The 13,019-nt window shown below is 42.5% G+C and overlaps 1 protein-coding gene across 2 annotated transcripts in view; it reads left to right on the plus strand.

The window, feature by feature from the left end:
• ACTA2 (actin alpha 2, smooth muscle) overlaps positions 1-13,019 on the plus strand; it is a 49,533-nt gene that overhangs the window by 24,829 nt on the left and 11,685 nt on the right. The window contains exons 1-2 of one of the 2 annotated variants that reach the window (XM_036827897.1): positions 8,261-8,332; positions 12,043-12,197. In XM_036827897.1, the coding sequence (XP_036683792.1) occupies positions 12,069-12,197 (129 nt within the window). In that variant the 5' untranslated portion in view covers positions 8,261-8,332; positions 12,043-12,068. Of the gene's footprint in view, positions 1-8,260; positions 8,333-12,042; positions 12,198-13,019 lie in introns of those variants that run through there. The other variant, XM_036827898.1, reaches the window with a different exon arrangement.

Here is a 13,019-nt window from a genome sequence, read left to right on the forward strand (position 1 = left end):
CCTCTAAGAATAAAGCTGACCATATCCTTTGCTTTAACCTCAGGTCCAAAGTCATACACACTTGTGTTTGAATCCTAAATCCATCACTCAGTAATGGTATGACCTTGGGTTGAACTCAGCTGCAGTTTCCTAATTTAAAGAATGGATATATTAGTAGTACAACTGAAGCCTGATACATGCCAGTAGCTTAATAGATGTTCGTCATTGTTGTTGTTAATGCTGTTGTAGCTCTGAGGTGCCCTGTACTGCTCATGTGCCACGTGACCCTCTTCCCACAGCCTTAAATACCCCAGGATCCTGGGCCCCCATGACACCATTCCTCTGGTTGACATAGCTGATACTTTCTCTTCTTTAGCTGACTCCTCAGCAGTGTCTAGCACTCCCATCCAAAGCGCTGTATATCTTCTCCTTGGTATGGCTTTTGTCTCCTCCAGCATGCTGGGTTCCAATTCCAAAACACTCCACGCTGGTAATATCAACAATTCTATATTTATCCACTGTTTTGTGTCTAGAGGATCCAAGACTTGGTTTCTAGACTAAATAAGTAACTATCAGTCAGTCTCCACAGAAGTCCAGCAAATCCAACCGTCCACCATGTCATCCACACTCAGACAATCAGAGAGTCATCAAGCTGGAAGGAACCCCAGGACATCAGGTGATTCTGCCCTTCGGCCCAGTGATTCCCAAATTTCGGTTTGGATAAGCATCATTGGGGGTCCTATCAAAAATAGATTTCATGCTGGATAAGTTATGTAGATTCTCTGCCCTCAAGGAGATGGAGGGGAGCTCCCCGTTTTGAGTGGGGGCTGTGCACCGTGACTTCCGCAGTGTGCAGTGTGGAAGGGGTTAGGAGGAGAGTAAGTTCACAGTGGAGAAAGCTGACAAACCTCAGCCCGGGGATTAAGATGAACATCAACCATGATAAGTCATCCTGACAGCATGTACTTTGACATGAAGCGATGGGAATGGCATTGCTTTACCTCTGGGCTCTTCCTCCCCAAAACATACCACTTCAGTCTAATCATGAGAAAAACATCAGATGATTCCCAGTTGAGGGTCATTGTACAAAATGCCTGACCAGTACTCCACAAAACTGTCAAGGTCTTTAAACATAAGGAAAGTCTAAGAAACTGTCACAGCCAAGAGGAACCTGAAGAAACATGACAACTAAATGTAATGTGGTGTCCTGGGTGGGATCCTGGAACAAAATGGGGTATTAGGTAAAAACTAAGGAAATCTGAATAAAGTATGGACTTTAGTTAACAACAAGGTATCACTATTGGTTCATAAATTGTGACAAGTTACTAATGTACCATATTAATGTAAGAAGTTAATAATAAGGGAAACTGGGTGTGAGGTATATGGGAACTCTCTGTACTATCCTCACAACTTTTCTGTAAACTTAAATCTATTCTAAAACTTAAAATATATTCTGGGATCTTCCCCAGGGATTAAGATTTAGGAGGTGTGTTTGGGTGGGAGGGGGTTCAGGTATGTGTATTATTAACACACTCTCTTATTGATTCTGATGCAATCTATCCACAGACCATGCTTTGAGATCCCTGGTCTGTTCTGAAGGTTCTCATCCTTGGCTACAATTTGGATGCCTGTATCCCACCCTGGATGCTCTGATTTAATTGATCGGGAGTGTGGCCTGAGCACTGGGATTTTTTAAAGCCCCTTAGTGATTTAGTCAAGTTTAAAAATCACTTTCTATACCCTGCTGTCCAATATGGTAGCCACTAGCCACGTGTGGATTTTACATTTATTTAAAATTAAATAAAATTAAAAATTCAATTCCTACCCATATTTCAGTGAGCAATAGTCCAGGTGGCTAGTGGCTACTCTAGCAGATTGTGCAGATATTGAACATTTCCATCATTGCACAAAGTTCTGTTGGACAGTGCTGGTCTGTATCACTGCTGTGAAGGGGATAGTTGTGGTCTTCTCCAAGACCCTCTGAGAGGAACTGTCCCTAAAGATGCCCTATGAGTAACACATAGGACAGGCCACTCTTACTGGTGAAGAATAGAATAACCAACTTGTCCTGGTTCACCCGGAACTTTCCTCAGCACTGAAAGTCCCATGTCCCAGGCAAATCATGACAGTCATCCTTGAGATCCAGGGCTTTGAAGGAGAGCTTCAACCAGTAGGAAGCTAGGGGGTTTGAGTCTAGTCGGGGCAGAAGGGAGGAGCTGATGGTGGGACATTTTCTCTCCTTTGAGACAGCTAGTGAAGTGTTGTCCTATGTGCCCAGGATTTCATGAGGTACGACTGTTGAGTAGTGAAGTCACCTGCCTTGGCACGATGGTTTGACCTCTTGCTGCCCTCTACCTTGGTGGATGCTAATCCAGGCGACTACCCACACTTCTGTGTATGTATTTGAACTCAAGCTCTGGTCAAACACAGATGTGTCTGGGTGTGAATTCCTGTTCAACCACTTACTAGCTATGAAGGCTTTTGCAAGATGTTTCATTTATCTGAGCCCCCATTTGTTCACCTATAAAAGGGAATAACCGTGTCCCTTATGGCTGCTGTGAAGATTAAATGAGTTCATGTAAGTAGAGAACAGAGGTCTGATAAATATTAATTGATATTATTTACCCTCTCCTCCGAATAACTTTGACCTTCATTGTTTAAAAACTATTTGTTAAGCATTTTCCGTGCTTGATTTAGTTCAGTTCAAGAAACATTTACTGCATGTTTTAGACTCTAGGAATACAAAGATGAAATCAATTTAGTCTTTGCCCTCAAAAGCATTTAGTCTTTGCCCTCTAGCCTGGAAGTTAGGTGCATTATAGATGAGCAATGCTGTGGGTCCCAGAGGAAAGGTGAACATGGTATGGTATGGGCAAACAGAGGAGGGGCACTTAACCAAAATGGAAGGTGGAGGGGGGTGGGGAAGGCTTACTGGGGCTTAGTGACACCTAGCTGAGTTGAGGAGGTTGCGTAGAGCATGACAGAAGAAGAACTGGATTGGGGGGAGGAGTTAGAGCAGTAAATGGGGAAAAACTGTTCCAGGCAGAGGAACAGCAAGAGCAGAGATCCTAAGCTGTGAGCTAGTCTGATTTGTTAGTGGAAAAGTCCATTGTTCAGGACTATTGGGGCAATGTTGGAGCATACTACTTCTGAGTGGGGGTAGGTAAGGTGGAAGATACAGGCAAAACATAAGTGTTGTTAACCAAGGGATCATAGTGTCCTTCTCCTCCAGGAATTCAACTCAGCTTGTGGAGCTCTCGATTCTTCATGATTAACCCTAATTTCCCAAGTTATCTTTTTTTTTTTAAAACACTTTTATTATTTATTTATTTATTTATTTTTTGGCTGTGTTGGGTCTTCGTTTCTGTGCGAGGGCTTTCTCTAGTTGTGGCAAGCGGGGGCCACTCTCTTCATCGCGGTGCGCGGGTCTCTCACTATCGCGGCCTCTCTTGTTGCGGAGCACAGGCTCCAGTCGCGCAGGCTCAGTAGTTGTGGCTCACGGGCCTAGTTGCTCCGCGGCATGTGGGATCTTCCCAGACCAGGGCTCGAACCCGTGTCCCCTGCATTGGCAGGCAGATTCTCAACCACTGCGCCACCAGGGAAGCCCCAAGTTATCTTTTGATGACGAGAATATTAAAAGCTGTTCTGCCTCCAAAATCTAACAGGGTGTTATTCTGCAAGCCTGAATGCATTTTCTTCTTTTACAAATAAAATAAAATATAGTAAAGCACTGGAATACACCTTGTAAAACATTACATAGTCTAGACACTCTGAAAAGTTTAAAGGAGTGAACAAGTTTATTCCACTTTCTTAGTTGGCCTTTATGGCATTGTGGACAGACAGCTTTAGGATTTTCTGATCCCTTTCCTAATACAGGACTTGTGCATTATCTCTAAACGTCTATTGGATGTTAATAAGTATTTCTAATGTCAACGCCATTGGTGGAAATTTTCTCTTTATGTGAGAAACTGTTACAGATGCCTTGATGTGCAACAGAAAATACATTTGTGTGTGATTGAATAAACATATATGATATGCAGAATAATGGCCTCCCCAACACGTCCATATCCTAATCCCCCAAACCTGTGAATTTGCAGATGTGATTAAGTTAATCATCTTAAAATATGAAGATTATCCTGGATTATCCAGCAGGGCCCAATGTAATCACAAAGGTCCTTCTAAGAGGGAGGCAGGATGGTCAGAGTCAGAAAGAGAGATTTGAAGATGCTACAAAGCTGGCTTTGAAGATAGGGGAAGGGGCCATGAGCCAAGGAATGCAGTGGCCCCTAGAATAGAAACGACAAGAAAACACATTCTCCCCCAGAGCTTCCAGAAGAAAGATAACTATCTTGATTTTAAACCAGTGAAACCTATTTTGGACTTCTGACCTCAAGAACTGTAATATAATACATTTTGTTGTTTGTAGCAGGTCTGTTGTAATTTGGTAAAGCAGCAAAAGGAAACTAACACAGAGTGTCACATTCTTTTGGTTAAAAGTTTATGTCTGTACTTTTTTTTGTCTGAGAAACTCTCTCACCTCTAGATCTAACTTTCCCTCATAGAACACTGGATGATAATAATAGCTAATAATTCCATAGTGCTCTCCACGGGCGAGGCAGTATTCCAGGCACTTCTCATTTATTAACTCTTCACATCTCACTACCACCTTGTGATAAGATATGATTATTAACCCTATTTTCATATAAGAAATCTAAGAGTCAGAGCGAGGACACATTATGGTTACCAGGGGGGAAAGCTGGTGCGGGGGGGAGGGATAGTTAGGGAGTTTGAGATTGACATGTACACACTGCTATATTTAAAATGGATAGCCAACAAGGACCTACTGTATAGCACAGGGAACTCTGCCTAATATTCTGTAACAACCTAATTGGGAAAAGAATTTGAAGAAGAATAGATACATGTGTATGTATAACTGAATCACTTTGTTGTACACCTGAAACTGACACAACATTGTTAATCAACTGTACTCCAATATATAATAGAAAGTTTTAAAAAAAGAGAGAGAGAGAGAGGACACAGAGCTAGTGGTAGCTCTAGAGCTTGAACTCTGAATCAAAATCCCTTGTGTATTGCTCTAAAATTTTTGCCTTTGTACAAAGACAAGGGCTGAAGGCTGATTTTCACTGCATTTCCTCCTTATGCTGCAGGTTGTTTCTCTCACATTTAGTGTGCCAATTGTCTTCTCTTATGGGAGATTCCTTCAAACTTCTCAGATTTTGAAATAAGTAAGAACACTGCGAAAATAAACACCATCTACTGAGTGTTAGCATATCCCCAAAATACCTGCATTTACCTTCCAGTAGGAAGTGTCAAATCAAATTTGCCATAAAAAAATTCTGATTTGCTCAAGCAAAGAACAGAATGGAGTCCAGCAAATCCCTGCAGATGTGGTTGGAATGGCCATTGTGCCAGCATGGGCTGGGTGAGTTTGTCTGCTTGGGCTGTCTTAGGAGAACTCAGCCTTTGATTCTGAGAATTCCAGAACCTGGAGAATTCTGAGAAATAGAAACAGAAAGGATGCCTTGCTCTCATTGAGTCTCCTCAGGCAAAATGAATTCTATGAGCTGAACAAAATAGTTAATGAGTGTGATCAGTCTAGAGAAAACAATTTCTACAGCCCAAATTTTCAACTGCAGCAGAAAATCATTTTCTTTGCCAGACATCCATATTATGTGGCTGTTTGCCCACACTGACACAGCCAAGTGAAATCCACGTGGTAGTGGGGATAAAGATTAATCAAGAAATCATTAGGCAATTATTGAGCACTCACTGCTTACTCAGCTCTGGACTGAGGATTATAGAGGATTAAAACTGTCCCAGATCTCAAGGAATATACAATAAATCATCATTGGATAATGCTACCAAGAGGGTATGTGCTGTTTGTAGAACCACACATCTGGGCATGATTCTTGAATGTGCTTATAGCCTGGAATTTATTTTATAGTTTTCCTGAATGGCAACCAAGTCATCAGACACTACTGTTTTTCTAATTGCTCCATAACTTCTTGGATACATGGCTGAGAGCCCCAGAAGATATCTGGCCACTTGACTGGAGATGTCTCTGTACACACACACAAACTCATCCAGCGCTGCTTTCTCTCACTGAGGAGACTTGGATGGGGTATGAAAGTATAAATCTCAAACCCAGACAATGAGACCATTTAATCACTGGTTCAGAAATTTATTTTCAGTAAGAGGTCCTCCCTGGTTAGTGTCATAAATTTTAAAAAAGGAAGGAAGGAAGGAAGGAAGGAAAAAGGAAAAAAAACTTGTAAGAAAAACTAAACTTGGGGGCTTCCCTGGTGGCTCAGTGGTTGAGAATCTGCCTGCCAATGCAGGGGACACGGGTTCGAGCCCTGGTCTGGGAAGATCCCACATGCCGCGGAGCAACTGGGCCCGTGAGCCACAATTACTGAGCCTGCGCCTCTGGAGCCTGTGCTCTGCAACAAGAGAGGCCGCGATAGTGAGAGGCCCGCGCACCGCGATGAAGAGTGGCCCCCACTCGCCACAACTAGAGAAAGCCCTCGCACAGAGACGAAGACCCAACACAGCCAAAAATAAATAAATTAATTAATTAATTTAAAAAAAAAGAATCAGATTTATATTAAAAAAAACTGCATTTGTTAAAAAAAACACAACTAAACCTTGAATCATCGTCTTGTATGTCTGTTCGTGTCATCATAGTCTGATTGCTATCAGGGCTGTGAATGCACACTGGTAGAATCAAGGGGAGAAAATGACATAAGAATCACGAAGATGAACATCAAAACTCTTATTTTCGGTATTTAAAGAAACATAAACTACATAAACTGTCAGGGACTCCACAGACACTGTTTGAGACAGAAGTGGGAGGAGGAAGGATCCTACCTCTGCTCAAATTGCCCCCCCAATGAGGAAAATACGGAATTTCTGCTTCACGTGTTCCCTGTGATAAGAACCACTAGATTAATCCCAAATGCCCAACTTTATGTTATATTGCATAGTCTTCAAGTTTGAACATTCACACAATTGTGTTTTCTGGTTGACAAAAACTAGAAACGGTTGACACATCCTTGAAAAATACAGAGCAATCTGTTATCATTTAGTCTTAAGTCATATAAAATTATATAATCATCAATCATGCAATTTCTCAAAGATAAATGTGTGTGTGTGTGTGTGTGTGTGTGTGTGTGTGTGTACCATAAATCAAACAGGTCAGACACAGTAACGTGAGTGAAGGGCTGGCCACAGCTGTAAAACAGAGACATTCATCCTGGGATTTTTCTCATATGTCAGCAGAAACGCTCATGGTAGCCATCAAAAATATTTCTATCATGAATTTAGTTAGAACCTTGGCTTGGCGAAGAGGAAGAGGCAAATGTAAAACCATTGAAGTTATTTGTTGTCACCTGGGAATGAGAGCTTAAGGTCAGACTGGTGTTTACTCACTACCTTCCTTTGAGGAATGCCTGGGTCACCTGTTACCTCTGTCACCTGTCAGATGCGTCAGCGGGGCAAGAGGAGGCCCAGAGAGCCTTCCCTTAAACACGCCCTTTGCTCTCAGCCTGCCTCTGTGACAGGTGCCTGCATGGACTCTGCTTGAAGGGCAGCCCCTCTCATGCTGCTATATTGCTCAGGACAAATTAGCAGACACAGCTAATGAACCAGGGGACCAAAATGGTTAAGGTCGTGCTGACTTCCAAGCGCCTCTGTGAAAACACAGGCCCTCAACCCTGTCTCCACTTCAGTTCCTACTTCCATCAACACCCCCCCCCAGACTTGATTCATAAACCCAGCACTGACGACCCCAAAGGTCTCACTCCCTCTCTAAACTTATGGACCACTGCAGCATCTCTTTCTTCATTGCAGACCCCGTTTTTAGGGGAATTTTTAAAAGTCCCTGCTCCTCAGAGACTGCTTCTTTCTGTGCTCGGTTCATGAGGAAATGACCCGAAACGCTAGCAAGACAGCCGGCTGGCATCTCCTGAGGAATGTGCGAACCGTGCCTGCATCTGCCCCATGAGGCTCACTCAGTATCTCTGGACATTTCAGCAGTTGTTCTGAAGGCTTGGGGTGTTTATCTCCCACAGGCAGCTGAGCTGCCTGCCTTTTCATGAGCAGAGCAGTGGAATGCGGTGGAAGAGACCCAGACCTCCGGCCACCCAGATTAGAGAGTTTTGTGCCGAGGTCCCTATATGGTTGTGTTAGACTGAACGGAGGGCTGAAGTCTGTCTTTGTTCCTTGTTTGGGAAGCAAGTGGGAGGGGAGCAGACCAAGGGGCTATATAATCCTTCAGCGTTCAGCTTCCCCGAACACCAGCCAGAGGAGAGAAGCCCAGCTGAGCACTTTCAGGGTAAGTGGCACCGGCCCAGGGATGTGACTTAGATTCCAGCGGCTCTGACGTTCCCCAGTATAATCAGATGTCACCTCTGGGGATTTTGGCCAGGCTCACACACTCTGAAATTTTTGAATGAAGATTGTACTACTAACACAATTGTAGCTTTTAGCTCTAATTATCTAACCTTAAAATCCAAGCTAAGACGCAGCCTGGTGTGGGAAAGGGTGGGGAGAGCAAGATGGAGTGAAATCTATGTGTGTCACCTGCAACATCTGTTTATACTAAACCAACAGCCTGGGTCTTGCAGCGTATTTCAGAGACGCAGTCAAGCTGTCTGCAGTAAGTTACGTGATGATTTATATTTAGGCACTGGAAACTCCAGTATCTGCTTGTGGTTCAGATTTGGTGTGGGGATTTTTCACTGGACTGTACTTTTGGTGCAGCTACGTGGCCTGGAAGTGGATTTTAGAATTGAACCGACGTCCGTTGCCTAGCCTTTGATATTGGCTCCTTGTGTATTTGCATCTGGGTTCCTCTGGCTCTCATTGGTAGTGTCTTCTGTGGGAAAGTCTCTTGCGTGTAACTGTGAGCTTACACTTCAAGATATATGCGTCTCGGTTGGTGGGTCGTATGCAGCAGAGCGCAGCAGGAGCCCAGCTGAATCTTTGTGAATAAAGAGAGAGGGAGCTGGGTGTGCGTCTGACAGCTGTTTGCGTTTCAGCCTATGGGATGTCTGGTCTGCATTTCTCAGCCGGGCGGGACCCAGGAGCCAGCCCTGCCACCCCAGGCTGCTCTTTGCTGTAAATCAGGGCTTGGCAGCTTCAGCCCGGACTGGAGTTTTCACACTGAGATTTTCCTTCTATTTTGTGATTCATGACTAAATATGGTTTGTGTTTCAAGACTGTCGAGCTGGGACCCGGAGCGTTCCCCTCCCACTAACTCCTCATTTTTGGCACGAGATGCGCTCGAGTCGGTTGGAGCAAACCCCCTGACCCGGGTGCTGTTCCAAAAGCAGACATTCGAGTGTGTTTTACCTAATTAGGAAATGCTTTGCTCCAAACCCAGCTGCTCATCAGGTTAGGTAAGAGTTGCAAACCACTGAGCCGGGTCCTTTCTGGGGACACAGATTTCTCTAACGACAGTGCTCCTTTTAGAGATTTTAAAATTCTTCCTGGACATTTTCTTTCTTTTTTTTTTTTTGCCAAATAAAAACACATTTACCAAATTTTGAGATTTTTGAATTTTCTGCATGCTTGCTGATGCTGAGCGTTAAGCCTACTTGGTCTGCAGTGCATTCTAACACTCCCCCAAACACTTCCTGCCCAAGGAAAGGGTTATTAAGGACATGTGTATTCATAGTGACCACACCATCACGTTTTTAGAGCCTCCTAATTCCAAATATTTTATCCTGTTTTCGGCCCTTACTTTTGTCTTGGCAAGTCTGCTTAGCACATCCAGAGAGGCTGCTGGTTCGGTGCTGACCGCCTCTGACTCATGCCTCAGACTCCGACCGCTTCTTCTGCCTTCTCTCCCTTACATTTCTCATCTCTCTTCTTGCTTCTTAATTTGCTAGGAAGGAAGCCAAATCACATGACTGCCAAACATAATTCAGTGTCTGGAAAGGGAAGGGAAGGGTGGGAAAAGAAAAAGTCGGCCATTGATAACCCTCATTTTCCATTCTTACGAGTAGAATCCACAAGTTGAAGGTTTCTGTGGGAGGCCTGGAGGGAGTGTGGAGAGAAAGCAAAGACTAGAAGTAAAAAGATCTGGATAATGATAATAATCACATAATGATGCTAATAATTTTTAAATAATATTTATTGAGAATTCATAATGTATATGCCACCATAAATTATTTTAAATGCCTTTTAGAAAATCTAATCCCCATAAGAACTCTATGTGCTACCTACAGGTTTTACTGTTGTTTCATAGATAAAGAAACTGATTTAGAGAGGTTACATAACTTACTAAGTCACACAGCTTCTAAGCGGTGAAGGCCACACTCAAATCCAGAGTGAGACTCCAGAATCCAAGCCCATAGTCATCATGTGCTGTCATCTTTATTGTTCTAACTCTACCAGTTTTGGGATCTTGGACAAATCATTCCAACTTGAGTCTTGATTTCCTGGTTTGTCAGTTGGCGATAATAGTACATGTCCTGGATTTTAAGATATGTCCTCTCAGTTGAGGTTCATGCTCTTTGCAAAGGGTTATGTTGCATGAGACACTGACATGGAAGTTCTAGGCATTTGGAAAGACGGAGCATTGGTTTCATGGGAATGGTCTGGCACAACTCAAACTGTAATAGCTTTTTTTTCTTCTCTTATGTCTCAGAAATTTCCTTAAAAGAGTTGCCTTTTATATCTAGGCCTGGGGGTGCAATGAGTTCACCAACTTAGAAGAATCTTCCTGAACCTGAAATCCCATCATCTCAAAGTCAGGCAGAGAACTCTGAGTGTCCTTCCCTTTAAAGACTACTTTCACCTAATTCTGCTTAGACAATGGAAGGGGTCTAGATTGAAAGCTGAAGCGTAGCCAAGGGGACCTGATCTCTGGTTCAACTTTGCCTGTAAGGCCCTGTGTGGCCTTGAGCAAATCACTTCCCCTGAGTTTTCTCATTTGAGAAATGAGGGCATTAAATGAAAACGTTCTCTAATAAGCCTTCAATTTCCCAGACCTTTAAGTTGTTACTTTTGCTCCAGCCTTCCAAATTTTGCCGTGGGATCCAAGCTTAACAATGGGATATTTAAAATATTGTTTTCTTACTAAAAGAATACATGCTCAATTTATTTAGAAAATATTACAGAACCCAGGGATGATCATTTAAAACACCTAGAAAACCCACCACTTCAAAAATAACCCCCATCAACATCATGGTAAATATGATTAATCTTTTTCTAGTGCATAAAAATACACTTTTAATGGGATCGTACAATGTTACTTTCTCTAACCTAGTATTACATAAGAATATACCTGTAACTTATCCTTTTATTTATCTTTTTTAATGGCAACAAAGCATTCTGCTGCATGATGTGTAAAGTTTTGGATTCACCCTGGCTTGTTGGCTTACAGGGTAGCAGTGGTTTTCATTAATGGAACAACTGTGGCCCCTAAAATTTAAAGCACCTTCTTAGAAAGTTTTGATTGGTTCTAATGTTTTTCCAAGGGTAAAATTTAAAGTCCTCAGGATCCAAAAGAGAATTTTCTTTTAAACATTTTACATTAAATGTGTCAATATTTCCAAATTTTCACATGCTACCCATTCCTCAAAATCTACGTTTTTGAAAGAAAATTTGAAGTTATAACATATCTAGAAAAATGTGAAGATGGTTGAATACAGACAGCAAATTCCAGATACTTCTTTAACAAATGACTTGTCCCTGTGAATATCTGATCTCATGGTCTGATATTCCATATGTGTTCTGCAGTAGTTCATTCATTCACTTACTTAGTCAGTCTTTAAAGTGCTTGTGAGCACATGTGACGTGCCAGCCACGGTGCTAGAGACCTGTTGTATGAACGTGGAAATCAGAGTTTTAGTTATAAAAAGTTTTCAGTCTAATGAAAGTACTTTGAGATAAATGCTGTGTTAGATAAGAATCAGCAGAGGGCGCTCTAGGAGTACACAGGAGGGGTCTCAACCCAGCCTGGAAGGTGGGAGTGGTCAGGTTAAGTGCCATGACTGCTGGATAACAGCGGGGTGGCTTCCTCCCTGTTCCCTGCAGGACCCCGTGTCGTAGCTCCAGCCAAGATGTGTGAAGAAGAGGACAGCACCGCCCTGGTGTGTGACAACGGCTCTGGGCTCTGTAAGGCTGGCTTTGCTGGGGACGATGCTCCCAGGGCTGTTTTCCCGTCCATTGTGGGACGTCCCAGACATCAGGTGAGGAAAATTTTCTCTGGAACAGAGAGAAACAAGGCTATAGATTTGGTCCCTCTCTGTCTCTGGTACCCGCTATGGGTATTCATAGATTGTCTGTTGCTCTCTGCCCGGAAATGATGTAACCATGTTAAAAATGTACCTCTGATGATTGACGTCTAGAAATAAGTGCCAATTTAATACACAGTGTTGATAGATTATCTATTGGGTGTCTATCAGATACAAAGACTGACTCTTTTTCATAAATCCTTTTTGTCTAAATGTAATCATTGTCATCAGCATCAGAAATAGTTATGAGTTTATGGGTTATCTGATGTATTCCATAGCTAGTGTTTGGAAAGAAACTAAAATAAAAGCCCAGGTCACTCACTCTCACAGAACCTAATGTTAGATGAAAATAAGCATTGTTACCAAATGTAATTTTACATCTGTTAGCTGTCAACAAAATATATCTGGACAGCCACGTGGTAATTTTACGTAGCATTATGCAGAAACAAAATGTTGACGGCAGCCACAGGGTAAAAACTGAGAGTTTCGTCTCAGAAATTCTCCCTCACAGCAGAAATGTATTTTGCACATTGAGCCTATCTGATTGATATTTAAGCTTTCAATTTGGCATAGATTCACAAGAACAAATAATAGAAGCCTCTCCCCATGAATGAACTCTGTCCCTTTGTTGAGCTTTTGGGATGGAGATATTTTGCATAAATCACTACTTATGGAACTATAGTAGCCACGACTGTTTTGCAATTTTAAGTCACTCCAGTGCAATTTTAAATTTTAGTAATGAGAATTTTCTCTTTTTTAAAGCTTCAATGATTAAAA

This window comes from Balaenoptera musculus, chromosome 16 (genome assembly GCF_009873245.2).
Source record: "Balaenoptera musculus isolate JJ_BM4_2016_0621 chromosome 16, mBalMus1.pri.v3, whole genome shotgun sequence".
In the NCBI taxonomy this organism is placed as follows: Eukaryota; Metazoa; Chordata; class Mammalia; order Artiodactyla; family Balaenopteridae; genus Balaenoptera; species Balaenoptera musculus.